This window comes from Sander lucioperca, chromosome 22 (genome assembly GCF_008315115.2).
Source record: "Sander lucioperca isolate FBNREF2018 chromosome 22, SLUC_FBN_1.2, whole genome shotgun sequence".
NCBI classification, from domain to species: Eukaryota; Metazoa; Chordata; class Actinopteri; order Perciformes; family Percidae; genus Sander; species Sander lucioperca.
In genome coordinates, this window is record NC_050194.1 from 23,430,788 (window position 1) to 23,455,130 (window position 24,343).

At 40.2% G+C, this 24,343-nt stretch overlaps 3 protein-coding genes across 5 annotated transcripts in view; 2 read left to right on the forward strand and 1 right to left on the reverse strand.

Moving 5' to 3' along the window:
• The window catches only part of prr15lb (proline rich 15 like b), a 6,527-nt gene extending 1,667 nt beyond the window's left edge, over positions 1 to 4,860 (reverse strand). Inside the window, exon 1 of the mRNA XM_031315425.2 lies at positions 4,655 to 4,860. The gene's annotated coding sequence lies outside the window, so the exon portion shown is untranslated. The remainder of the gene's footprint in view (positions 1 to 4,654) is intronic.
• A 1,602-nt stretch (positions 4,861 to 6,462) lies between these two features.
• Positions 6,463 to 13,796, forward strand: cdk5rap3 (CDK5 regulatory subunit associated protein 3). Its single transcript, XM_031315402.2, has 14 exons — positions 6,463 to 6,626; positions 6,892 to 6,937; positions 8,098 to 8,229; positions 8,529 to 8,629; positions 8,801 to 8,849; positions 10,148 to 10,326; positions 10,418 to 10,554; positions 10,760 to 10,904; positions 11,153 to 11,260; positions 11,736 to 11,811; positions 11,905 to 11,993; positions 12,620 to 12,825; positions 12,916 to 13,087; positions 13,651 to 13,796. Exons 1-14 carry the CDS (start codon positions 6,621 to 6,623, stop codon positions 13,714 to 13,716), a joined length of 1,512 nt encoding a protein of 503 aa, XP_031171262.1. The 5' UTR covers positions 6,463 to 6,620; the 3' UTR covers positions 13,717 to 13,796.
• Positions 13,797 to 14,990: 1,194 nt separating this feature from the next.
• On the forward strand, positions 14,991 to 23,990 carry nfe2l1b (nuclear factor, erythroid 2-like 1b). Of its 3 annotated transcripts, none has more exons than XM_031315378.2 (6): positions 14,991 to 15,227; positions 16,263 to 17,083; positions 18,199 to 18,420; positions 19,306 to 19,395; positions 20,021 to 20,176; positions 20,508 to 23,990. In XM_031315378.2, the coding sequence occupies exons 2-6, from the start codon at positions 16,526 to 16,528 to the stop codon at positions 21,882 to 21,884; spliced, it is 2,403 nt and encodes an 800-aa protein (XP_031171238.1). In that variant the 5' UTR covers positions 14,991 to 15,227; positions 16,263 to 16,525; the 3' UTR covers positions 21,885 to 23,990. The 3 variants fall into 3 exon arrangements, with proteins under 3 accessions (XP_031171238.1, XP_031171239.1, XP_031171240.1); XM_031315379.2 differs by lacking the exon at positions 14,991 to 15,227 and adding an exon at positions 15,384 to 16,157; XM_031315380.2 differs by lacking the exon at positions 14,991 to 15,227 and adding an exon at positions 15,384 to 16,153.
• Positions 23,991 to 24,343: the final 353 nt, after the last annotated feature.

Below are 24,343 nucleotides of genomic sequence, written 5' to 3' on the forward strand. Positions count from 1 at the left end.
GGAAGAGGGTCTGGCTAGTCCACACTGCATTCCCTGATGAGAGAAAAATGTGCTCTGGTCTATTGGCATTTCTTTAAACCAATCACAATCGTCATGGACGGCGCTAAGCGCCATACGGAGCAACGATGCCTCTGCTAAATAGCCTCGGGAAGGAACTTGTTTTGGTGGAACGTGTATGTTCAAAAACTCAGATTGGACAGATAGTCTAGCTAGCTGTCTGGATTTACCCTGCAGAGATCTGAGGAGCAGTTAACCATAGTCCTCAGAAATCCACCGGAGTTTAAAATGCCAACACAAAGGAAGCCCAATTGAGCCCTAAATGAGTAAAATCCGGCGGAATTTCCATCGGCAACGGAGCAATCCCGGAAGTGGAACGTCGAGGATATAGACTATATAATAACCATAGACTGTTAATATTTACAGTCAATGGTAATAACAGACATATGAACTAACAACACACACTGATTTACACTGTAGTATGATGATGTTTTTAATGTGAAGTTCCTCGCTCATTATTAATGTACAATAAGTTCACATGTATCAGAGAGCAGACAGTCACTATGGATGACTTCTTTTCATCATCTCGTTTAGTAGGAGGAGGAGGTGTAACCTAATGGGAGGGGGGAGGGGGGTGCGGGGACACCTGACACTCGGCTGATAAATTAATGATCATCTGAAGTGTATCTTCTGTCCTCACCCTGTGACCTGATATGAAGCGAGCTGTTGTCTTCAGGCCGAACCAGGAGCAGAAACATGTTATATAACAGCAAAGTGAAGGAGACTCTATTGTTAGCTCCACAGAATAACCTCTGGGTTTTCTCTTTATGTGATTTCAGAATGCAGTAATTCAAATCAATTGGTGCATGTCGCCACACAGATTATTATTATTACACAGCTATTATGATTGTCAAGTCTCCTGGCAACCATATCGCTAAAATAACTTCCTCATGAAATGAGTATTGACTCTTTGATGATAAAAGCTATGGGTCATAAACAAGTTTATGATCTGCTGTAAAATATATAAAATGTTACACATAAACAGGCCTTTCTCAGGACCAAACTTTTTTTGAAGCTTTCAGCCAAATCTCATTGTCTTCATTGGCAGATGGAGTTTTTATTTTTTATTTATTCATTTTATTTGATAGGGACCATGTACAATTGTTAACATAAATGTTGCCATTTGATGCATTGTACCAGAGTTAGCCTTAGGCTAATTTACATCTGCAGTCCCTAGTTTGCTCTGAAGGTCTGGAGAAAGCTAGTAAGTGAAAAGTGAAGATCATTTATTTATTTGTAAAGACGACTATTTCCAATGTCACGATTGATCTTACAGGGGCGTCCTGGTAGCTTAGGGCTAGAACGATTAGTCGATTCATTTATTAGTCGATTGACGGAAAATTGATCAGCAACTATTTTGATATTCTATAATATATATATATATATATATATATATATATATATATATATATATATACATACATACATACATACATACATACATACATACATACATACATACATACATATATATATATATATATATATATATATATATATATGTATATATATATATATATATATATATATATATATATATATATATATATATATATATATATATATATAATATATTTGATATTAATTTCAATCACGTTTCAAGCTAAAAATGCCAAGAAATGTGAGGAGATGCTGCTTTTCTTTGTCTTATGATGTAGTCAATTTCATATTTTGGGGTTTTTGGATGTTGTTCGGACATGTGATGAAGTCACCTCAGACTCAGACTTGGATATTGCGAGGGCATTTTTCACATTTTTCTAATCTTTAATAGACCAATCGATTGATTGAATTCAGTAATTGTTAGTTGCAGCCCTGGCACACACACACCATATAACGACAACGTTTAAAGGTGCCGTAGGATTGCGAAGATCCAGGACTTAGCCAAAAAATTTGAACATCGACAACTTCTCAGTCCCTCTCCCCTTTCCGCTAAAGCCCAAAACGGTCTCCTAAACCCCTCCCCCCACAAGGGAGAATGCCCAGAAATGTACATAGAAAAGTAACATAAAAGCCACTCTTTACAATAAATGAATAAGTAAATTGTGAGCATTTAAAGTGATTTTACTTGTTTATAAAGTTTTGAATGACCTCGCTCCTCCACACAACAGAGATTATTTTTCATTTTATGTTCCAGCCAGATCACTGAGGTTCCACCAATTTTCTCATGTAGGTAAGTAGGCCTACAGGTGAGAGTGCCTTCTGTTTGTACGTAAGTTTGTACGCCAATAAACTGTGGAACTCGGCCCACGGATATTAGAATAGCAAGGTCTCTCTGTATTTTTAAAGGAAAGTAAAGGCCAATCTTTTTAATCTGGATTTTAATTTTTGAGTAATAGCATTAGGTTTTCAGTTTTAATCATTTGTTTTTAAAACATTTTTTTATCCCTGGTGTTATATTTTAGTCTGTTTTTTTTTTTAAATAATCTTTTCTTATTGTTGTAGGCAAATTCATAGTCTTGCAAAATACTATTTTTCTGTGTAGTTTCAACTTTCATTTTGTGCTACATGTTTGTATGAAAGGTGCTGAGTTGAGTTGTTTTTCTCAAATCTTGTTTCTCACAATTGTAAAATTCTTTTTAAAAACACAGTTCAAACTGGGATAAACTTCAAACTTTGAACTGCATATGAAACAAATAGTGTTTGGATAATAAATGTAGCTTATAAACCACATTTTTTACAATTTACAAATGCTACGATTTCTATTTTATGAGGGCTGACAGGAAGCAAAGCAGCACACTAATCCTCCTTTGGTGTGGTCATCTTATCATGTAGCACCTATGCAAATACACAGTCCATGTCCTTTACAGAAACACTCCTCTTACTCTTATCTGAACCACGTGATGTTTGGCACCTGGCATGAACAAGCAAGGCTCAAAGCACACGCAGAGTAGGGAAACAATTGATTGCATGTTGAAATAGAGTTCGAATAGTAGCTTTAATTGTAATTCAAGCACACATTTTATCATGCAAGAGCTCTTTTGCTTTATTATTCTGTTTTGGACCCCAGGAAGACTAGCTGGTCATCAAGGCGTCAGCTAATGGGGATCCTTAATAAACTAAACTAAACTAAATTCTGGACCTTATCTTATGTCTTGGCCCTGTGTTGCTTAATTACACTCAACTGTGCAGACAGACACCCAGCTAACAGCAAGTGTTTCTGCAGCAAACATCTCATCCATCACTTTAGCTCAGTAAATTCCACCTTCTTTTCTAAATAGCAGCAACATGGATGTGTTTGAGTCTTTAAGTAAAGACAGGTTCCTCTGTAACAAATGTTTACAGAGCATTTGCATCGTAGTGTTGACTTTTCATCAAGCAGTTTTTGCAAAACAAAGTAATAGCAGCACTTCCACACCATGTTAAGTAAGAGAACATAGCTGTACAATATGCACACATATTTCTTTATCTACGCCATGTTTGACTTAGATGTGACCTTTGAGACGGAGAGCCCTGTTGACATAAAGGAGGCCCTCCATAGTTCTCTTTAATAAGTTACTATGTCTTCTGTTATGTGTGGGTGAGCCGCTCAGCAAAGCCTCAGAGATCACAGCAGGAAGGGAACACTGTGGCCACGTTCGGAAATCACTAACCAGCTGCAAAGCCTTTTTAATAGCACAATGTTTGAGCCTGAGAGAGAGAGAGAGAGAGAGAGAGAGAGAGAGAGAGAGAGACTCCAAGGGCACTGAGGACTGTGCTGCTCATAATTGAGCTGAAGGTTCATTAGATTCTCAGGTTTCCTTCCTTGTGCCAGCTTCCCTGTTGACCCGTAACAGCAAAGTTGAATGAGTTGATGAAGAAGCCCCTGGGCGTTCTTCGCCTGGTCTTTAGAATAATGCTAATTTTTCTTTGTGTTGTTTGTTCTGTGCACATAGAAGGCACAGAGCGGCTGACTTTTCTTTGAAACTTTACGTGTGCTTATAATGGGACCTCATGTCAACAATCCTGATAAGGCTGCAACCATGTTCTTGACTTTATCGCTTTCATGACTTAGCTTGTAGCAATTTTCTATTTTGGAAGGTATATTCTCACGCTAACAGTCACCAGCTCAAGCAACACACAAGCAAAGACATCAGTTGATATAACACATCATATTGTTTGTTTATATGATTCAATCTTCTTCTTTCTGACTTCCTAATATTTCTTAATGGCAGACATTGAACGCCTGTCTCCATTTAACTTCAGTAAACCATGTCTGTTACAATTACCTGTAGCTCAAAGAACATCTTAAAATGCCTTGTTCTGTCTGACAAAAGTCCAAAACATATTAAATTCACAATTATGTATGATGAGGAAAAGCAGCTAATTCTCACATTTCAGAGCCTGAAGGCATCACATGTTTGGCATGTTACAAGTAATCAACTAACTGTTGCAGCTTGTTGGGCTGTGAAAACACCAGAAACAACAATGAAAATAAGTCTTAAGACTTTATTGTCCTATGCCTAACAAAGATAAGGAATATATTAGAAAGTTGTCAACAAACCAAACCAATTTTTTAAACTTTTACTGGATATTCAGAGGCTAATCTGTTGTCGAGCATATAAAACCAACAAGAAAAGTATTTTAGAGACATAAAATAATTAAAATGTGTTTTTCTTACCTTCTTGATGACGAGCTGACTGAAGGAGATTCTCTCAGATGTGAAACTGTCCCGCCATGCTTACAAATTCTTCACCTCCTCTGTTTTATTTTCTTCTTCTCAGGTGATCATGCACAGGTGCAGCATCTCTCTCTCTCTCTCTCTCTCTCTCTCTCTCTCTCTCTCTGCCTCTCTCCCTCTGCCTCTCTCTCTCACCTCTGCACTCTAGCACACATCCTCCACACACACACATTTACACACACCTAAAGCCCGCCCCAGCTAAGTGCATGAGTGAGTCAATTTTGCATGTGAGGTCTCTCTTCAGGCCGGCCCAGTAACAAGATTACTGACATCAGGGGTAACGTGAACTTGAGAGGTGAGCAGCTCTCCAAACTGCGAAAAATTCCCTTTACCAGTCTCGCTTTAAAACCCAGACTTGTCTTAATGTGGAATTTGGACAAGTTTGTGTTTGAGTTTCTTATTCCTGTTTTTAAACTCGAATTACTTTAAGCTGGAGGAAGAAAGAGAGACAACGAGATGTAGGCTCTAAAAGATCATCTGAATGAGGTGAGGGCCCGTGATGTTTAGTAAAATCACAGACAGTGACGCTCACTTTGCAAGTTGGGTTTACATTCAAATGACCTGAAATTAGGTCACTTGAGAGGCTCTGCGGCGGCTGTACATGCAGGGATTCACAGTAATGACAATGTTTTAGCCACATTCATTTCTAGAAGTTCACAAGGTGTTAAGTTCCTTTGACTTTCTAATGACAGCACATTAGAGATTTGTGTGTGGTCTGTGCCAAGAATGGGATTAATGACAGGAATGAGAAATCAATCAACGACAAGAGAGGAGCTCTGGCGGGCCAATTATTAATGAAACCTTATGAACTTTATTTTGAGTTCTAGTGGAGATCAAGAGTTTCCAAAGACACCAAATATGTCAGGTTGAATTTTGGGGAAATATCTATAAAATAATGCACAAGATGTGTGCCAAAAATGTAGTCTTAAACAGTGCAGACAAAGATCATTTTACCAACTTCAAAGCTACTTAATGGGGGGAAAAGGCAACAACTATATTTTAAGAGTTTAAGATGACAGGAGAGCTGACTGTACACACACACACACACACACACACACACACACACACACACACACACACACCAAAGTACAGCTACTCTAGTACTGTAGTCTTCTTACGGTAAGTTTGAGATACTTGTACTTGAGTATTTCTATTTCATGCTACTTTATGCTCTTACTCCACTGCATTTATTGTAACAGCTGTAAGTACTAGTGACATTGCAGATTTAGATTAATAATAAAAAACATGAATACCAAATTAATTATGATGTAGGCTATTATTACAAGCTAGCCAGCTGTTTACAAAGTAATTCAAATTATCTTCACCTATCTATCTATCTATCTATCTATCTATCTATCTATCTATCATATATCAGTCACAGGGGACAGAAAAAGTAGCCTACTTTTACTTTTTGAGTAAAGTACATTTTCCTGATAATACTGAATGCAGGACTTTTACCTTAACATGCCTTTTTTATATTGTTGTACTAGTACTTTTACTTGAGTAAAGGATCTGAGTACTTCTTCCACCACATCATGGATGTATTAAGAGTAATACATCCATGATTAAGAGAATAAAATGATCTTGCTTTGCCTTTAAAAACGTACCATTCTCATCTTATTTAACGGACGACACCGCCCTCTACCGACGGACTCTACCTCTGCACCAACTCATGATCTGAACCATCCACCAATCAGCTGCAGCTATCAGCATAGTGAACTGTCATTGGTCAGCCCTTCTAGCGTTTCTAACGTCACCTCTTTCTATTGGCTCTGCTTCTAGGAACGTGTCATAAACAGTGAAGTCCGGATGGTGACAATAATCCTGGATACAATCCTATTAAATAAACATAAAATGAGCCCGTAACATCTTGGAAGTACGTTTGTTTTGAAGAGGTTTAGAAACAATGGAGGTGAGCTGAAGTAAAGTCTTGTTGATCGCTTATTAATAAGCCAGCTAGCTAACGTTAGCTAGCTGACACACAGTCAAAGTCCAGCTAACATTTTCCAAAAGCAAAGAAAATAGTTTTTCCTCTTAGTTTAGTCTTCTTTTTGTTTTCTGTGTAGTTGTTTAAAGTTACGTTACATGAAGGCAGTTTTGTGCAATGTACTGCTACAAAAATAAGGGAACATATGTGCTAAATGAATAATGTTTTGACTGTTTTCTCACTTCAACAGAATATTCAAAACCTTCCAATCGACATACAGACCAGCAAGCTTTTGGGTAAGACACAAAAAGAAAATGTGTTGCTGTTAATTTCACGTTACTTATGTGCCGTAGTGGAAGAAGTATTAAAGGTCCCATGACATGGTGCTCTTTGGATGCTTTTATATAGGCCTTAGTGGTCCCCTAATACTGTATCTGAAGTCTCTTTTATATAGACCTTAGTGGTCCCCTAATACTGTATCTGAAGTCTCTTTTATATAGACCTTAGTGGTCCCCTAATACTGTATCTGAAGTCTCTTTTATATAGACCTTAGTGGTCCCCTAATACTGTATCTGAAGTCTCTTTTATATAGACCTTAGTGGTCCCCTAATACTGTATCTGAAGTCTCTTTTATATAGGCCTTAGTGGTCCCCTAATACTGTATCTGAAGTCTCTTTTATATAGACCTTAGTGGTCCCCTAATACTGTATCTGAAGTCTATTTTATATAGGCCTTAGTGGTCCCCTAATACTGTATCTGAAGTCTATTTTATATAGGCCTTAGTGGTCCCCTAATACTGTATCTGAAGTCTCTTTTATATAGACCTTAGTGGTCCCCTAATACTGTATCTGAAGTCTCTTTTATATAGACCTTAGTGGTCCCCTAATACTGTATCTGAAGTCTCTTTCCTGAAATTCAGCCTTGGTGCAGAATTACAGCCACTAGAGCCAGTCCCACAATGAGCTTTACTTAGGATGTGCCATTTCTGTGTCTGTAGCTTTAAATGCTATTAAGGAGGAGAGAGGGGGGGGCAAGGTGGAGGGGGGGGGTGTGGCCTTGACCAACTGCCACTTTGCTTGTTTTCAAGCCATGATGTCTCTCTCTTTCTCATGGGTGGGCCAAATTCTCTGGGCGGGCAAAGCAGAGAAAGGGGAGGTAACCTTTCCCCTTATGACGTCATAAAGGGAAGATTCCAGATCGGCCCATCTGAGCTTTATGTTTCTTAAAGGCAGAGCAGGATACCCAGGGCTCGGTTCACACCTATCGCCATTTCTAGCCATTGGGGGACCATAGGCAGGCTGGGGGAACTCATATTAATGTTAAAAAACCTCATAAAGTGAAATTTTCTTTAAGATCTAAGCTGAAGTAGTGTAAACTTCGGTCTTGTTTCTTTTCCACCAACTGTTGATGCAAACTGCACAGAGATTCATGATGTTAACTCATTTTGTGTCCACAGACTGGCTGCTGGATCGACGTCACTGTAATCTGAAATGGCAGAGTGCAGTGAAAGAAATCCGAGAGAAGATCAACACTGCCATCCAGGACATGCCGGAGAACGAGGAGATCAAGCAGCTTCTCTCCGGCTCCTGTAGGTCCATTATAGCCTCAGATTGTTTCTCAGATCCATCATCTTTACATATAAAGTACAGAGATGAGCATCCATTTCTCTGATACACATGAGGTTGTTTAACAACACTTAGAAGAGAGAGGCACAAATTGGGGCTTATGTAATGTAGCGTTATTCTGTAATTCCTGTGTAGTTACTATTTCTGTTTGTTTGTTAGTTAATTGTGGTCAACACATAAATATATATGTCCTACTTCTCCTACAGTATGTAAGAATGCTTAGAAATTGGCAAACTGTGTTTTGTTTGTTTTTAATCGACAGACATTCACTACTTTCACTGCTTGAGGATAGTGGAGATACTGAAGGGAACTGAGGCTTCCTCCAAGAACATCTTTGGCAGATATTCATCTCAGAGAATGAAGGTGAGTGGATTCAAACAAGCTGCTATTGTCCGTCTCACAGCTGCAGGCGTTTTAAAATTACTACCACAAACAAAGTGGTGTGAGGGGATTTCTTTGTGTCATGTTCCTTTTGCTCTAAAACTATCCTAACATTTAGATTTGAATTGTATTTTTTTGTTTTTGTTATCACAGGACTGGCAAGAGATTGTGTCCCTTTATGAGGCAGATAATGTTTATTTGGGTAAGTGTAATATCTTGGTATACGTGCAGTTTAGTGTCCCAAATTCCCCATACAATGTCCTTAATTATAAACCTGCTAAACCACCTGTTTAACAGGTGTTATGGTTAGGGCAACCTGTCTCGAATAAGACCCTCATCATTTGGGACACTCAGTTTTTGGAAAATAATTTGGGACACTAAACTACACATATACTGTAATATCTCTATGTATTATGTCACGGCATAACCACAACCCTGGGAAAACTTGAAACCACCATTACTAACACTCGTCTAGGAGTTTCCAGGGCTTGGCGGCCTGTGCACACACAAGTCTACAGAGACGAGCATTAGGTTGCCAGGCCAAAGGTGGTAAATAGGCCTACCTGTCAGCCCATTGCCCCCGGCACTGCTTCGATATCGGTCACTCGGTAGCCCTGCACTGCTTAGCGTCAAAGCTCCATTGACAGTTCATTTGTAGACATTAAAGACAATAACTTTAACACAACTTAATGGGGGGGAAATCATCCGTCACGGCACTCAAACATTCCTGTCCTACTTCCACTCCGAAACCTCTGCAGCTGCTCTTAATCTCAATAACTCCGGCCCCAAACGAGTGGCTTTGTGACTAGGTAAGCCCCACCTACCCAGCCTCACAGCCATGCAGAACAGAAAATAGGAAGATGTGTGCCGTGACAATTATCATAGCATGACAACATCTGTGTACACCATTAGAGTTAACATTCCTCTGTATTTCATAGAGGTAGGAAGGCCATTTAAGCAAGTAACACTGATTTTGATGTGGTGAACACAGTTTTTGCTGCAGCTGTTCAAATTATTTCTCTTAACCTTTATTTTACCAGGGAAAAAAATCACATTGAGAAAATCTCTTTTACAAGTGAGTCCTGGCCAAGAAGGCAGCACATAAATAATACACTTTATTTATTTATTTAATTAGTTTATTTGTCAGGGACAATGTACAAAATACATTAATCTTACGAAAAGATGTTTTGTACCAGAGTTAGCTAATGCTAGTTTCCATCTGCAGTCCCCGGGCAGGTGCACACAATTTAACATACAACAAATAACAGACAGACGGGGATGGACAGCAATAAGAAATAAGAAATAAAAAACTGAAAATCATATTTTAAAAACAAGCGCAAACATGTTGGTATATTTGATGTAGGCAGGACTTGAATTCAGTATGTGAAATAATTTCTGCGTCATTATTACAGAATACAGGGAAACAACCAACTCTAGAAACTAAATAATTGCATGTATAGAATTCTTTAATAAAAAATAAAACAAATCTGTGTGTCCCAGCGGAGGTGGCCAGCTTGCTGAGTCGCAATGTCAGCTATGAAGGCCCGGCTCTGAGGAAGCAGCTGGCCAAAGCCCAGCAACTGCAGCAGGAGCTGAGCAGGCGGGAAGTGGAGTGCCAGAGCTCAGCCACAGACCTGAGGGAACGCTACTATGCTGCCTGCAAACAGTATGGCATCACAGTAAGTACAAGAACATTAAAACACAAAAACATACTACTCTCTGTGTAGACATTCATCATCATGTTGCTTGACTTTTTTTTTCCTCCGACAGGGAGAAAATGTGGCTCGAGAGCTTCAGGCTCTGGTCAAAGACTTACCAGCGGTTCTTGAGGAAGTGGGGAAAGATGCAGCGAAGTTAGAAGAGCAAATCCAACTTTATACTGCTTTCACAAACTTTGTATGTGAGTGGTGAGTACATCATCAAAATACAGTCCTGCATACTGTACTGTATGTTATAAGAAATAAATCTGTTTGTCGTATAAGCACAGATCCCTAACAGCACTGTCTAACACAACTCTTAAAAATAAAACCTTTTGTCTGTTCTTTGTAACTATAGAAAAACATGGAAAATGCTCACTTTTTGTCACATGAGCTCACATGTCATTATGTGTAGGTCTCAACCAGTCCTGCCCATGCTGACATTCGCCCAGACGAGAGGAAACACAACGTTTTACGAATGGAGAACGGGGAAAGTCCCCACAGTTATTGAGAGGCCGGTTGTGGAGGAAGCACCTACTGACATGGTCACAGAGGATATGGTTGGTTTTACTGTCTCTATATAAGTATTAATCAGGGTCATATAATACAAACTTCCTATCACTTAAGGAAATGTTTTTGTTTGGTTTTCCTAATTGTAAGTCTGAAGTAATTGTAAGCTCTGTGCTACTGTGAGATATTCAACACATATCAGAATAGGTCAAATAAATATATTAATGTTTCAATTCTCAACTGATTTTCCTCACCACTGACGGTGTTCCTGTTTTCTCTTATAAAAACACCGTTTTAGATTGACTGGGGGGACTTTGGCAACAGTGCAGACACTGCGGGTGTTAACTCTGGCATCACAGTTGAGGATGGAATAGACTGGGGCATCAGTCTGGAGCCGAGCTCTGAGGTAACAACCAACTTATCTATTCTTTATTTTTATATACATAGTTTGTGTTCATCTTATATTATGTAACTATTAATGTGAAGATGTGCAAATCAATTAAGAACTATCTCTACAGAAACAAATATATTAATATCTGGTTTACATTCAGTATCACATCCTTTCCTCAAATACAGTGAGACAGTGTGATGTCCAACCAGGCTTGAAGATAATTTGTAATTTGCTAAAGTTATAAATAAACAATTGAAATAGCTAAAAAATATATTACAAATTGTAAAATAGCTCAAAGTAATGGATAAAATTGACCAAACTGACCTAATCATTGACAATATAACAACTAATTATATATAACTGTGTTAATCCTTTTAAAATCAATTCAAGTGAACACATTTGGAACATGGCGGTGATAAAGGCCCATCAGACAGGAAAGGTTGGGAACTTCTGCTCTAATATACCAACTTCTGTCTGCCTCCTCTAACAGGACACTGGTGCTGCTGGAATTGACTGGGGGGACAGTGAAGCAGCTCCCATTGAAATTGTAGACGCGGGCACAGACTGTAACTACTGCTTCTTTTTATGGCTGCACAACTTATGTTCATGCTCAGCTGTTGAAATTTCTGTTTGCTGAAGACGTGTGTGTCGTCCTGCAGGTCCTGAGGGTGTGGCAAGAGGCGAGGATGCTTTAACTATACTGGAGAACTCTCAGTCACGCGGCCAGTTCATTGATGAGCTAACAGAGGTAAAGACTCAGACAGTGCATCAACATGATCTTTGTGTATAAGGTACGTTACATGCGCAGCAGCAAACGGCAGATCAAGTTAGAGACTAGCTGGAGAAAATGGTGGAGCATTTAGCTGCTAAAGAGACGGATATTTCCCTCAGGGGTTGACCAAACAGAGCAAAAAGGAGAGCAACTATTGGACTGGATTAATCACGTGGCCAGAAAGGTCTCCAAATGAATAACAATGTTTCTCTCTATCTGCTGGAAATGTAAAGAAGCAACTGTTTACCATATTAAATATGTCAGTATTATTTTTACAGCTTGTTTCTACTGCCCCCAAGTGGCCTTAAAAACAGTTAATGCTGACTTCAGTAACCTTTTTATGGCAGTAACTAAACATGTTTGCATGTGCAAATTCAAAACCAGTAACTGCAAACAACAAGGACTATGTGTGTTTATCACAAATACAGTATTACTAGAAGGAAGTCACAGTATTTGTGTCAACTTGCGCGGAGTAGCAGGTAATTTGAGAGCCACAGAAAAGTCGATTCAATTGTGGGGCACTGTTATTGGATAGTATTTGGATTAGTTCATCTGTCAGATTTACCCCAAACATGTGACACTGGTTTCATGTGTTTGTACAGCTGGAAGTGTTCCTTACCCAGCGCATAAGTGAGATGGGAGAGGAGGGAGATGTGGTAGCTATGAGCCAGTTCCAGATGGCCCCTTCTGTCATCCAAGGCCAATCCCGTGAACATGTCCGGGAGATGCTGTCAGTGGTGCAGCACCTCCTGGTCCGCCTCACCTCTCTGCGGATGCAGCACCTGTTTATGATCCAGGCCTCGCCCCGGTATGCTTCCGTAGCTGATCCTCGTGTCAGTTTCAGTCGGGATAAATCATCCTTTTCTAATTATCTTTTGTTGTATCAAATGTTGTTTAGGTATGTTGAACGTGTGTCAGAGGTGCTGAGGCAGAAGCTGAAGCAGGCAGACATTCTGCTACTGAAAGGTGCCACAATGGTTGAGAAAAGGCAGGAAGCCCTGGAGGAGCAGTCCAGACTGGAGCCTCGTGTTGACCTGCTGGCAGGATGCACCCGGGAACTCCAGAAACTGGTATTGGATTACTATTTCAAGTTATTTATGTTCACAGGGTTGGCAATTTCCCTGCTCACTAGAAGAGAAGGTTGTGTATAATTTCTATCAACTCTTACGGTAAACATTTGTTATAAGACCATTATATCCATGTTAATATATACTGAGAAGTAGAATTAGAGATTATGCCTACCACACACTGGAAGACTATGAAAAGACTTTGAAAAGACTAAAGTCTGACACCATCTCACATCTAAAGACAATCTGTCCTAACGTCACTGAGTTTTTAGCCACAGACTATAAGATTTTCAAGCACGTTTGATTTTGTCGGAACGTCTCAGACTGAGTTTTATTACCACCTTACACTAAACGATTAAGACGACAGAAGCACGCCCCAACTCTAGCAAGACTCTCGTGATTTCATTCCGATATTTGAAATTTGTCTGCGACAGTGGTAAGGTCGGCCTTAATTGAAAGGAAAATATATCGCACAAAAGGGCTTGTAATTAATAAATGTTACACCTTGAAATATCGCAGTAATAATGAGTATTATTGACAGTAATTCTGATTGTTTATTTTTGCAGATTGAAGCCGACATTTCAAAGCGATACAACAAAAGGCCTGTCAACCTAATGGGGGTTAATATATAGTGAACATCAACATCACAGACGTTTACTCTAAATATTTTGTCAAGACCTACTTGGAGAAATAAAAGTGGTATTTAATATTACGTCTTGTGTGTTCTTTACATTTACTGGATAACTATTTGACATTTTTAAATACATTTGCTTCTTTAAAGTCTGTAAATTCTGTTGTGGTTTACCTATTGATGAATGCATCCATATACTGCTTTTTTTGTTGTTGCTTCATTGGAATATGTATCACATATAGAACAAGGGTGACAGAACCAACACGTGCATTGTACCTGTTATTATCATACATAAATAAAGCACCTATTATTGCATATTAAATAAAGACATACAATATCAATACATTTTAGAACCAGATGAATCATATGCACACATTTCTAATTGTTGATCGTTCAAAAATATGGGAAAATATGGGAAAGCTTTAGAAAACCTGCACTAAGGGGAAATAAAATCTACCAAATAAAACTAGTGAAGTGACAATAACTTCACACAATTCATTCATTTTTGGCTTCTAACTTTATTTAAAAATAATCCTTCAGTTTTATCCAGATTACTACCATAGAATCATAAAACATTTGTAAAATTGTGTGATGTACTTTTTTGTTTGAAATAAAAAAAAAAAAACATTGAATAACCTGTTTTTTGCCACCTAATATCTTAAAAGTGTTGGTCAAATATTGGTCAGTGCTGAAAAGTACAACTTGAACTTGAGTATTTTCATTGTATGCTACTTTATACTTCTACTCCATACATTTCAGAGGGAAAAATGTAACATTTTACTCCACAACACTTATTTGACAGCTTTAGTTACTTTGCAGATTTAAATCATTGATACAAAATATAAATTGAGTACTTTCAGTTTTGGTACTTTAAGTATATTTTGACGTCAATACCAATGCATATAAGGCATACTTATCCTGCATACATTTCTTCAAATAATTGCATTTCATAATAATTCTAAATATAACCATAACTCAAAATATGTGAATATATTTTTTTTTTTAAACTACTAAATCTACCAAATAAAACTAGTAAATTGACAACTGCTCACAGTTTAACATATCATCATTGGCTTCTAATTTAATGAGATGGTTGGTTTGAAAAACCATCCATAAGTATTTTGTAAAATTGTGTGGTATATTACTTAATTTATTTGGGATAAACAAGGTATTGAATTCCACTGAATATCTTAATTATTCTTAATAAAATGTGATTATATTGTATAATTCTGTGTAATATTGTCAGTAGGGGATCTTCTAAAGGCTGATGAAAGCTTGCTACTAGAATGTTCTACGCATGCTCTGTGTGGAAGCGTGTTTTGGTGGGCGCTTGCTTGGCTAGCCGGGCCAGCTAGCAATTTTGCAAGTCATGGTGGGCCATTCAATAAGAAAAAGCTGGACAATGCTACATCGGGCAACATTGTGGAACTTTTAATGAAACGGGACGTGACTACTGTTCTTAGGAGGTAGTGGACAGTTGTGCATGAAGACACAGTTGCCAAATCTTCATGCGTAAGTATTAAATCAATTAACTAACGTTAATAATGCGTAATACACGGATTGCAATGATTTATGGCATGAGCTAACGTTAGCAAACACATAGATAAATACGTAGTATTTAAGTGTGGGTGACTGGATACAGAAGTGTGTCTTGTTTAATACATAAATCACTTTTAAAAGTAGTTAAATGCTTAGGGTAGTTAGCAGCAAACTAGCTTTTAAGGCTAGCACAGTGTGTAGCTTCGAGTTCCAATAGTAGTTCAGCTTTTTCTTTAAGTCCCACCCATGCGCTATTCCTATTGGTCGGGAGATTCTGGAGTCATGTGTCGTTACGGCGCTTGAGGCCCGCGAATGGCTGTGCAATCTGTCAATTATCTTTTCACCACTTGTTGCTAGGGAGATTGTTTGATGCTAGCCACGGCGGAAGTAGAGGTACCTGTCACTTTTTAGGGTAAACAGAGATGCGAGCTAACTAGCTAATGTGGCGACACGGCATACCATCGCTACTTTATGTTCTGTATCAAAGTGGTTATACATGTGTAATAGCAGTAGCCGGGTTTAAAAAACACCAGGTAGCTAACCGCTAACGTCATAAGGACGAAGATAGGCGCAGCTGTGCGAGAGGAGGGAGGGACCCTGCCCGCTATCTAACGCTGTCGTTTGCGCGTGTGCTAGCCAGCCCTGCGAGCCTTCTCGACTCTCCCATTCACCTTCAGCAGCACCCACAAGAAGTAGTTGTCCTGTCAAGGGTGGGGTGATATCTAAAGCTCTGTGTTCACCATCTGTGGTCTGCTGAATTTACAAGAACGAAAAAGGCATTGCGCGTCCGGTACGAGCCGACATCAGTTCTCTAGTCCTGGGAGGATGGAGTGGTTGCAGTGGGCTAGCAAGTCCTGATTTTTTTTTTTTTTTGTGTCATTAACGTGTTTAATGCAAATGTAGGTAGGTAAGATTTGTGTGTCTTAGAGCTGGAAGCAGTGTGGTTATAATGTTGAACTACTGTAGTATGAAGTGGAGCAATAAAATGTATTTTCTCACTTTTGTCAGGAATGGGAAGATGAGAACCTGATGAAGAAAAAAGCTTTGAGCACAAACTGGACTCTCTCAGAGTGGAAACCCCATCTTGGATCTTATATGCCTTTTAAACATACAGAATCCTGTTGAAGACCCTTTCCCCTCACTATCTTTAACCACTTTTCTATGTTCATGTATCTATCTCCATCTTCTAGTACAAGTACAGAAGTTATTGATCCAAGCTAGTTGGCCCCGTTTTTGTTTTTATTTTTTACCTTTTGTTCCTTTGTAAAGAAATGCTTTACCTGAAAAAATACTTCACAGAGGGCCTGATTCAGTTCACCATCCTTCTGAGTCTCATTGGGGTGCGGGTGGACGTTGACACCTATCTAAGCAACCAGCTGCCCCCACTGAGAGAGATCATCCTGGGCCCTAGCTCAGCCTACACCCAGACACAATTTCACAACCTGCGCAACACGCTGGACGGCAATGGCATCCATCCAAAGAGTGTGGACCTCGACCAGTTTTTCACCACTCGGCGGCTGCTGAACCAGGTGCGCCAGCTGGATCGCATCTTTGTGCCCAGTACCGAGCTCAACACCTGGCTAGTGCATCGTGACTCAGAGACTGTGGTGTCCACCAGCAGCCAGTCCAGCCCCAGCATCACCCTGGACAATGGGGGCGGCCTAGAGGACGCTAACAACCCTGACGCTACCCCGGCCATGAGGGGAGGAAGCGGAACACCTGAATCCACATACAACCTGAACGAAGCGGACAGCAGCCTGGGAGCTGTGGCCCCAGAGGGCAACCAGGAGCCGAGCAGCAGGGATGGCAATGACGACCTCACCAAAGAGGTACTGCAGCTTGTTTCTTCCTTCACTCTGCCAACACCTGGGGAGCACCTGTCTAAAGAAGGGGGCAAACGCCTCCTTTTCACAGTCGCTTCTTGACACCACATTCACTTGCTGTGTCCCAAATACATTGGACGAGCAGGATTTTATAATGTATTTATGTTGACATAAACCCAGCAGTTGGGAAATTAAATGTTAGCATGGATGTACTTTGTTTTGATTGGCCTAATTTAGTGGTAAACTAATCTTCCAATTAGCAACACAAGCCAAATATGTTAAGAGAAATAAGTTATATATTCAGAAAAGCATTCATTATTATCAATTTTGTATACTTTAAATACCTTTACAACTTAATCAGTCAATCCTAACTACATTAAGAGCTAGCATCGGTTTCATAAATATTTAGGGGTGTGGCAGCATTAAACACATGAGTACACTGTATTCCAAAGAAATTAAAACATATACAGTGAGTTTACATGGGTCTACCAATATCATTCATGGTCCGAAGGCCTGGTCTTTAATCAGTGTCAGATATTTTTAGTCAAACCAGTTGAGTCACATTCATGACAGCTGTGATTCTTGTCACAGTTAATGTGGGTGCAACTTTTAAATCCACAGCAAATCTAAATCTCATCTAAATTAATTTACTCCTAAAACGACGCATAAGAAAAAAAGTCACATTTTTTAGCATTTACTTGCTACATTTGAACAACATCTCTGTGTATGATAGTTTATTTTTGTCGTTCTTTGAGAAAACCTGCACATAATGGCGATATTGATGCAGCGGAGGTAGGGGGTCACACAAAGTCATTGTTGGACTGTAATGAACTAAGACTTCTTTCTAATCACATGATACCCACCATGTCAAAGTGTTTCTGTCATGGTTGCACCATCTGACTGCATTTCTGTTGCATGATCTGCCAAAATTGCCCACTCTTATAAAATAAGCCGAACTGCTTGTATAAAAGATACACATAAGTACTAGTTTATTATCGTAAATAATTCAATAATAAATGGCCCAGATATGTCCTTTTTTTAATCTCGCTACAGTATGAGTTCAATTTTTTTTTTTCCTCTGCACAGGGCCATTTTTCAATGGTTGCTATATGTTTTTCCAGGACATTGACTTGATTGACATCCTATGGAGACAGGACATCGACCTCGGTGCAGGAAGAGAAGTGTTCAACTACAGCAACCGTCAGAAGGAGAGTGAGGAGGAGAAGCCCCACCCACAGGAGAACAAAGACGGGAATGAGGAACAAGAGAGGTGGAGAAATGGAGTGAACTTACAAGGTGCTCAGCCAGTAGATGGGGAGACTGGAGAGAGTATTCCAGAGCAGGTTTGTAGACTAAATGGATCTCGATATCCTAGTGTTTCATACAGTGGGAGCTAGTACAGTTAACTGTCCTACAGTATAGTTCATAAAAAGAAAACTAGAATAGTAGACGCTGCACGGAGGTGATAAAGGATCATTTTGTCTGCTCAGAATGAGTTTGTATTCACCTGGAGACATTTCCAGTTAGTCTCTTTTCACCATTCGCCTAAAACATTGTGGGTTGAAATATTGTGTTCAGATTTGTGAAATTGCCTAGTTTAAATACGAGTTTCATCTCATTGTTGTGTCACACCAGTCGATGAATTAAGCCTCAGACAGTGGAGGGAGAAATTAAGCAAATTGAGCTGTTGCGTTTATGAAGTTGAAATACTATTGGATCACATTTGTTTCAGGGCTTACCATCCAAGAGAATTTTCCAGTGGTTCAGTGGCCATTCAGAATCGTAATCTTCGTAAAACTACAAAACTTCAGCTTATCCAGTGCTGGTATTCGTGGCATCTGTGACGTTTTTATGAATCTGAAACCGATAAAGAAAACAAAAATGTTCTTTTGTTTATATCGTATTAGACTGAAAGGTCTGACCTGACTGCAGTAGCTGAGCGTTTAATTGGGCGATTACACAGAATATTTATCAACGATGCAAGATGTTAATAATGTAAAAAAAGAATGTGAGATGTGCCTTAGCCTTCAATCAAGACTAACAAACCAAGCCTTCAAACATGACTAATAATGCTCATAATCAGTTATTTCTTTGTGACACGAGAGAAGATAAATGTCTTTTTCTTTCAGTGGTCCGGCCCAAAATGACCTGAACTACAGGTGAATAAGCGTCCAACAATAATAAATACTTTTGACTGTATTTGTATCTCTTTTGTTGTTATTACCCAGCTCCCAGGTCTGGGCTCACAGACTTCACTCTCTCTACAAGAATGCTTGAGGCTGCTGGAGGCCACTTTCCCTTTTGGAGAAGAATCTGAGGTAAAAAAAAAAAACATAAAAATGTGTTATTTCACATGTAAGCTGAAAGTATTGTCTTTTTCATTGGTGTGGCAGACTGATCTCAATAAGTGGCGTATGTATGACACGCCAATTCGTATGCCATTATTGGCGTGTTATCAAGATGCATACTCGCTTTTTAGCATGTTTATCAACGCCGTTTGGCCTCCATTGACTTACATTACCTTGCGATTGCGTGTGAATTTACGCCGTAGAGAGTAGTATGAAAGGGCGAAAATTGGACGCAGGACTTTCACCCAGGAGAACGGGGATCGTGTCCCGCGTGTCGCGTTTCCTAAACTCAACTGTCGCTCTCTTCTTTTACTAAATCCGACCCCGTTCTTCTTTTCCTAAACCCAACCCGTCCGCTGTATACGGCGCTCAAAATGCGTACAGATAACACTTTCTACAAGTGGCGTTTGTTTACGTCCGCTGTATACAGCGTAGACATACACGCAGATAGCTCAAAATGCATACAGATAAAACGCCACTTGGCTTAAGAAAGTGGGCGTGTATGTTTACGCAACGTCATGATGTCATGTTGGGTGTGGAAACAACTACAGTGAAGTTGTTACAATGTTTTTTTTGTTTGTTTTTTTTTAAATAGTTTCCAGCACCGGTTGTCACCCCGGAAATAGTTTCCAATGATGGAGTTCCGTCTACTTCTCAGAGCCTTCCTCTGGCACCACAGCTGCCCCCAGCAGAGCCCCAGTTAGACCTGGAGCAGCAGTGGCAAGACATCATGGCCATCATGGAGCTACAAGTATGCCTACTTTTTAAAATATATCACCTTTTAACTGTGTACCGAGATGTATTTGTTTGCCCTGACACCATTAATATAATTGGTCAATCCAAAACAAAACCAACTGTATTTCAACCAATAAAAAAATATTACAAATTGGGGGAAAATTCTTCTCTGATAATAGTGTATCACTCTAGGGCAAAAGCATATTTGGAAGTATGAAAAGATTGCCTCTTTACTGTGTCAAAGTGTGAAATAATACAGATTTTGTCGCATAATTACTTAGCACAAAAACATGCTTTAGAATTTAAAGAAATGTGTGTATATTTAACAAAATCTCTCTGTTCAAAAGGCAATGGAAGTGAACATCACTTCGCCCCACAGCAACTCCAGCAGTGACATCGACTCAAGTGGGACAACTGAGTCAAACACCGGGGGAAACTTTGGACTCCCTACTCACTCAACACCGGTAAACCAGGATGTCAGCCTTCACCAGGCCTCCCTGCCCAGCTGCAGCCAAGACTTCCCCCAGATTTTCAATCCCCAGTTGGACTCTACTAGCAACGCCCCGAGAACCACAATGCCCAGACTCGCTTCCAGCAACTCCAGCAACATCAACTCCACATTTGGCGCCACTAACCTGACAGGGATCTTTCTCCCACCACACATCAATAGTTCTAGTACCAACATTACGTCCACGCCAATCCTGCCCGATCCATTCAGCAACCTGCTGGAAGAGTCCATGTTAGATGAGATCAGCTTGCTGGACCTCGCTATGGAAGAGGGCTTCAGTCAGGCTCAAGCTTCGCAGTTGGAGGATGAGCTTGACTCCGATTCTGGCCTCTCCCTGGACTCCAGCCACAGCCCAGCCTCCCCGAGCAGCTCCGAGACATCCTGCTCTTCGGCAGCGTCTTCGTCGTCGACGTCTGCCACCTTCTCCGAGGAGGGAGCCGTGGGGTACAGCACCGACTCCGAGGTCGCTACTGTGGAGACGGAGGAAGGTGCCGTCGGTGGTTATCAGCCTGGGTACAGCAAGCTGTGCCGCATGAGCTACCAGGACCCCTCCCAGTTCCACGGCCTCCCTCAGCTCGACAGCATCAGCCACAATCACACTTACAACCTGCCGCTTTCCTCTGCGTTCGCTGAGCATCCAGAGCTCCCCATTTCAGTTGGGAAGAAGACTGTCCGCGACAAACACAACAAGCTTCAGCCTCCTCAGGACTTGCTCGACAAGCACTCAAGCCGCGATGAACGCCGAGCCCGGGCCATGAAAATCCCCTTCTCCAACGAGAAGATCATCAACCTGCCCGTGGAAGAGTTCAATGAGCTTCTAGCCAAGCACCACCTGAGCGAAGGCCAGCTAGCCCTCATCCGCGACATCCGCAGGCGTGGCAAGAACAAGATGGCGGCCCAGAACTGCCGCAAGCGCAAGCTGGACACCATCATCAACCTGGAGCAGGGCGTCCAGGACCTGAGGCGCGACAAGTCCCGCCTACTGAAGGAGAAGATGGAGTTCATTCGTTCCATCCGGCAGATGAAGCAGAAGATGCAAAGTCTGTACCAAGAGGTGTTCACTCAGCTACGGGATGAGGAGGGCCGGCCCTACCCCCCCAGTGAGTACTCGCTCCAGTACAGCGCTGACGGCAGCGTGCTGATCATGCCCCGCGGCGTGACAACTGCTGAGCAGAACCGTAAGCCCGAGAAAAAACAAAAAGACAAAAAGAAGTGAGGGGTGGGCAAACTGCTGTTTATTCTATCACTTTGCTAAATCAATAAGAAAGATTTCTGCAGATGCAAGAGAGATGTCCTTTTTTCCTTTAAGAAGATTCTGGTGAGTAGAAAAACGGTATTGTTGACTACTCTTCCTGCATTAGTTTCTCCCTTTTCATTCTGTTCCTACATTTGTTTTGTTTTTTTCTTCCTGGAAACAACTTTGACGCAGAAGTAGCTCTTCGTTTGAGTACTGATATTTCGTTATTTAGACGGGGGGGAAACGATAAGCAAGGAGACGAGGGATATAAAAGGACATTAAATGAGCTATTAGAAAAAAATTAGCTGCTCTTGATCCTTTTGCACCAAACCACTGAGGATGGAGAAGATGTGTAGGGAGTAACAAGGGACGGGTATTGAGAAAAGTGGAAGTAAAAGAACACTGTCAACAAGGATGGTTGGAATACCTATGCACCGAAGGTTTTAAAAGGACAGAGAACATCCCTTCCTGGAGACTTTTAGTGATTTTTGTCACTGAGGCTTTTAAGTTGCAAATCTTCAGGCAAAGAACAGCATCTATGGTTGTGAGAGTTTAGATACCAAAGGCTAAAGGAAAGTCCATCATTTTAGGATGCAATTAACACCCATACTAACCAAAGGTTATATGGTGCACATCACTAGATCTGAACACATCTTAAATGCTCAAACACTGCACTCCAATTCTGTCGGTTTGTGTGTCGCAAATTCCAGTTTTTGAGTCAGTTTGTTGGCGGCATCTCAAGTTCAGAAGGCCCTGAAAAGAATGGGTTTTTGTATGTGTGGAAAGGAGGATGTTGAGACAAGAATAGAGTCAGAAGCTGAGTGTTCCTGGGCTGGCCACTGCTAAAAGAGGCCTGGAGTTGAAGTCCTGCAAGAGGAGCACATGGATGTTTTAAGGAGGAGATGCACTGCATTGCAAAATGTATCAACTTCCTTATAAATTATACATAGCACTGTAATTTGTCTTTAAAAGGCTTGGCTATATGCATTTTGCCGTGTCTGTCGCTATTCCTTCGCTGCAGGTTTAAATACAGGAGCTGCGTTTAGGAAGGCTCTTATTAACTGTTCATAATCTGTAGTATAAGCAAGGTTATAGGTCTAGCTACATCAGCTTTATGTAAAAGTCTACACTCTTTTGGTTGATTTTAAAACGTCACGCAGAGCCTGTTATCATAAGAGGAATTGAAGATACTGTGACACGGGCCCAGAGCTCCACAGAGTAACGTTTGATTTCCACCAATTTCTCCAGGCTGTCACAGATTAAGATTTATGGATCATCTATCGGTTTCTTTTGGACGCCTCGTTTTAAGCACTAACTTAGAACAGGCTCAGTTGTCGCTGTGGTTTAGCGATATCCCTTTTCATGAACTTATTTGCCAACGTTACCCAACTGAAAGCCACTTGAGGCAATTTTTAACTGCTGTAAAGCTGAGGTCTTGGCTTAAATATTGAGTCCGAGTGTTTAATTTGTTTGTGTTAACAAAGTGAGCCAAGGTGTTACGTGAGATAAAAGTTATTTGAATGCGTGAAATGACTGTGTGTTGTGGCCACTTTGATTTGCCTTTATATCACAATCTCATTATCTCTCACTTTAAATGTTTTGAGAACTGAAGGAAAACGTCCTCAAAGAAGTGCTATTACTTGTTTGAATGAAGTTCTGTCAGTACGTGTAACATCGTCCTCTTTTAAAAAGAAAAAAATAGGTAATTGTTGCAGCTGAGATAGCGATTAGGCTAGAATATTTACAAGAGGCTGAACAGAACTCGCAACATAAATGATGTCCAAAAAAAATGTTTTTGAAAGCAGATATGTCCTCATTAAATGTGATATTCAGGCATGGAACTGGTTAACATTCACTTCAGTGTAACACCAACAATTTAGTACTGCTACTACTTAGTGCACTTTTTTTGTCTGTCTTGTTATGTAAATATTTATTTGTCATGATTTATGTAGTTTGTCAAATGTCTCCATAACGGCCTCACCCTCTGCTTTCAGTTTGGATGTAGTTTCCTCTGTTTTGAGGTATTTGCCGGCAATCAAGAATTGTTTTTATTGATTAATAAAGTGTTTTTATTTTCACCTGTGACTCTTGTGTTCTAGTTGTCATGAATTGTATATTGTTATACTGTACATTAAGGGATCCAAAAAGCAGGTTTCTCAATTTATCTAGATAGATTTTGAGGGGCTCCAGATTTTAAATTTGCAAAGTTAACCCGATAACTCAGAAAACCTGCTTCTTGGAAGGAGCCTCATGACCGGGAACAACCAAATCTCGGTGACAATTAGTCGATTAATCAAGTACTCAATCGACAGAAAATGAATCGCCAAGTATTTGTTAATCAATCGTCTCTCAAGCAAGGAAAATCAAACAAACACTCTTGGCTATTGTTATGGCCATTTTTCACTGTCTTCTGATGTTTTACAGATCAAGCGATTAAT

Excerpts from the sequence above, each read along its gene's own strand:
- nfe2l1b (XM_031315378.2), top strand. The coding sequence starts at position 16,526 with ATGCTTTACCTGAAAAAATACTTCACAGAGGGCCTGATTCAGTTCACC. Across the intron at positions 17,084-18,198 it reads ATGACGACCTCACCAAAGAG|GACATTGACTTGATTGACAT; the intron begins GTACTGCAGCTT and ends ATGTTTTTCCAG. Across the intron at positions 19,396-20,020 it reads CTTTTGGAGAAGAATCTGAG|TTTCCAGCACCGGTTGTCAC; the intron begins GTAAAAAAAAAA and ends TTTTTTAAATAG.
- cdk5rap3 (XM_031315402.2), top strand. Across the intron at positions 8,850-10,147 it reads GGCAGATAATGTTTATTTGG|CGGAGGTGGCCAGCTTGCTG; the intron begins GTAAGTGTAATA and ends TGTGTGTCCCAG. Across the intron at positions 10,555-10,759 it reads ACAAACTTTGTATGTGAGTG|GTCTCAACCAGTCCTGCCCA; the intron begins GTGAGTACATCA and ends CATTATGTGTAG.